The sequence below is a fragment of the Palaemon carinicauda genome, chromosome 1 (assembly GCF_036898095.1).
Source record: "Palaemon carinicauda isolate YSFRI2023 chromosome 1, ASM3689809v2, whole genome shotgun sequence".
NCBI classification, from domain to species: domain Eukaryota; kingdom Metazoa; phylum Arthropoda; class Malacostraca; order Decapoda; family Palaemonidae; genus Palaemon; species Palaemon carinicauda.
The window spans coordinates 257949781-257951516 of NC_090725.1; the positions used below are offsets into that span (position 1 = coordinate 257949781).

The window sequence follows — 1736 nt, forward strand, 5'->3', positions numbered from 1 at the left end:
TATATATATTTACTGTATACATATATAGAGCAAGTTAAAATCAAATTTTATGTCCCTTCATGGTTGAGTGCATAAATCTACTGTCACTAGTGTACTAACCCAAAAGTGTATGAGATCGAATCCTGATCAGGGTATGTGTATGTGCACTTATATATAATCTACTTTGGGAATAAGCTTGTTCCTTAGTAAAATTAATTCGATGGTAATGGATTTTTTTGTGGAACGATATACACACCATAAAAAATCCTGTAAAATAGACCACTAAATACCATGCGCACACACACATTTTATATATATATATATATATATATATATATATATATATATAATATATATATATATATATATATATATATATATATATATATATATATATATATATATATATATAAAATAGATTTTATTCTCAGTGAGGAAATTTATTTAAAGGTTAAACCAATTGAAATCAAGCAACCATAAAATGATGAGAAGTAAAATTAGTCTAGAAATGAGGAAAGAAAGAGAAAACTAATTATAAGAATGAAAATAAACAATTCTGTGACAAGGGAAAAATCCAATGAGTTTAGTTTAGACAAATCAAAATAGGTACTCCCAGCTACATTATTAAAAGGATGCAAGTAAAGAAGAAATGAACAGTATATTAACAAAATTTGTATAGAAATCGGCACAATACAGGTGGAATAGTTCCTAAACAAGATTAAAAAAAAACTATCAAAACCTAATACAGAAACGATTGGAAATGAGGGTAAAGTCCAAGAAAGATTAAATAGAATGAGTAGAACTATCCCAAACAATAAACAAACTCAGAACCCAAGATATTCGTCAACACAGCCAGACTAAAATGGAGGAAACACTGAAGAAGGAAAGAAGCATCAAGTTGATGAAAAGAGGACTTGGAATAGAGTGCCAACAGATATTTGCTTTAAAGAATTAAAATGGTAATATTTTCAACATCAGAGATGGAGTGATAAAAATTGCAGAGGATTTCTATGCGCTCGTACAAGAATCTACAATAGTAATATAAAAAATAACTGCTAATAAAAATAATGAAACTCCTGAGCCGGTACCAAACGTAACAGCAGGAGAAGTAAAGAAAGCAACAAAAGTCATGAACAGAATCAAAGCAGCAGGTGCAAAAATTGCCTAACAATTGATTTATTAAGATGCGGGAAATTTACACAAAATCTTTGCAAAAATATTATATGCAAATGCTTGGAAAAACTTCACCATTACTGTATATTAATCCACAGAGAGGAAGACATAAATGGCCTGAAAAATTACCGCCTGAAAGTTTACTCTCAGTAATATATATAAATATTTCATCATCATCATCATCTCCTCCTATGCCTATTGACGCAAAAGGCTTCGATTAATTTTGCCAGTCGTCTCTATCTTGTGCTTCTAAGTCAATACTTCTCCATTCATCATTATCTACTTACACGCTTCATAGTCCTCATCCATGTAGGCCTGGTTGCAGGGACGTGCAGAGGGGGGGGGGGGGGTGCTAGGGGTGCCCAAGCACCAGGCCATTTTGCTACTGGATTAAAAGTGCCCTTTTGAGAGGGAGGTATTATAAGCCCGCCGTCTATACCGCCTATCTGTGATAAGGTTTGCCATTTAGGGGAGACCAAGAAAGTTCTATCAGTGAAAATCGAGGAAATTTTCTTGAACTTGTAGAAATGTTTAGCAAGTATGACAGTGTAATTAAATTGCACCTTGATGTAATTAAAGAAAAA

The 1736-nt window shown here is 32.3% G+C and overlaps 1 protein-coding gene across 1 annotated transcript in view; it reads left to right on the plus strand.

Moving 5' to 3' along the window:
- The first annotated feature begins 1679 nt into the window (after nt 1-1679).
- LOC137638889 (zinc finger MYM-type protein 1-like) overlaps nt 1680-1736 on the plus strand; it is a 531-nt gene continuing 474 nt past the window's right edge. Inside the window, exon 1 of the mRNA XM_068371296.1 lies at nt 1680-1736. This exon is cut by the window's right edge and continues 474 nt beyond it. Within this exon, the coding sequence (XP_068227397.1) occupies nt 1680-1736 (57 nt within the window).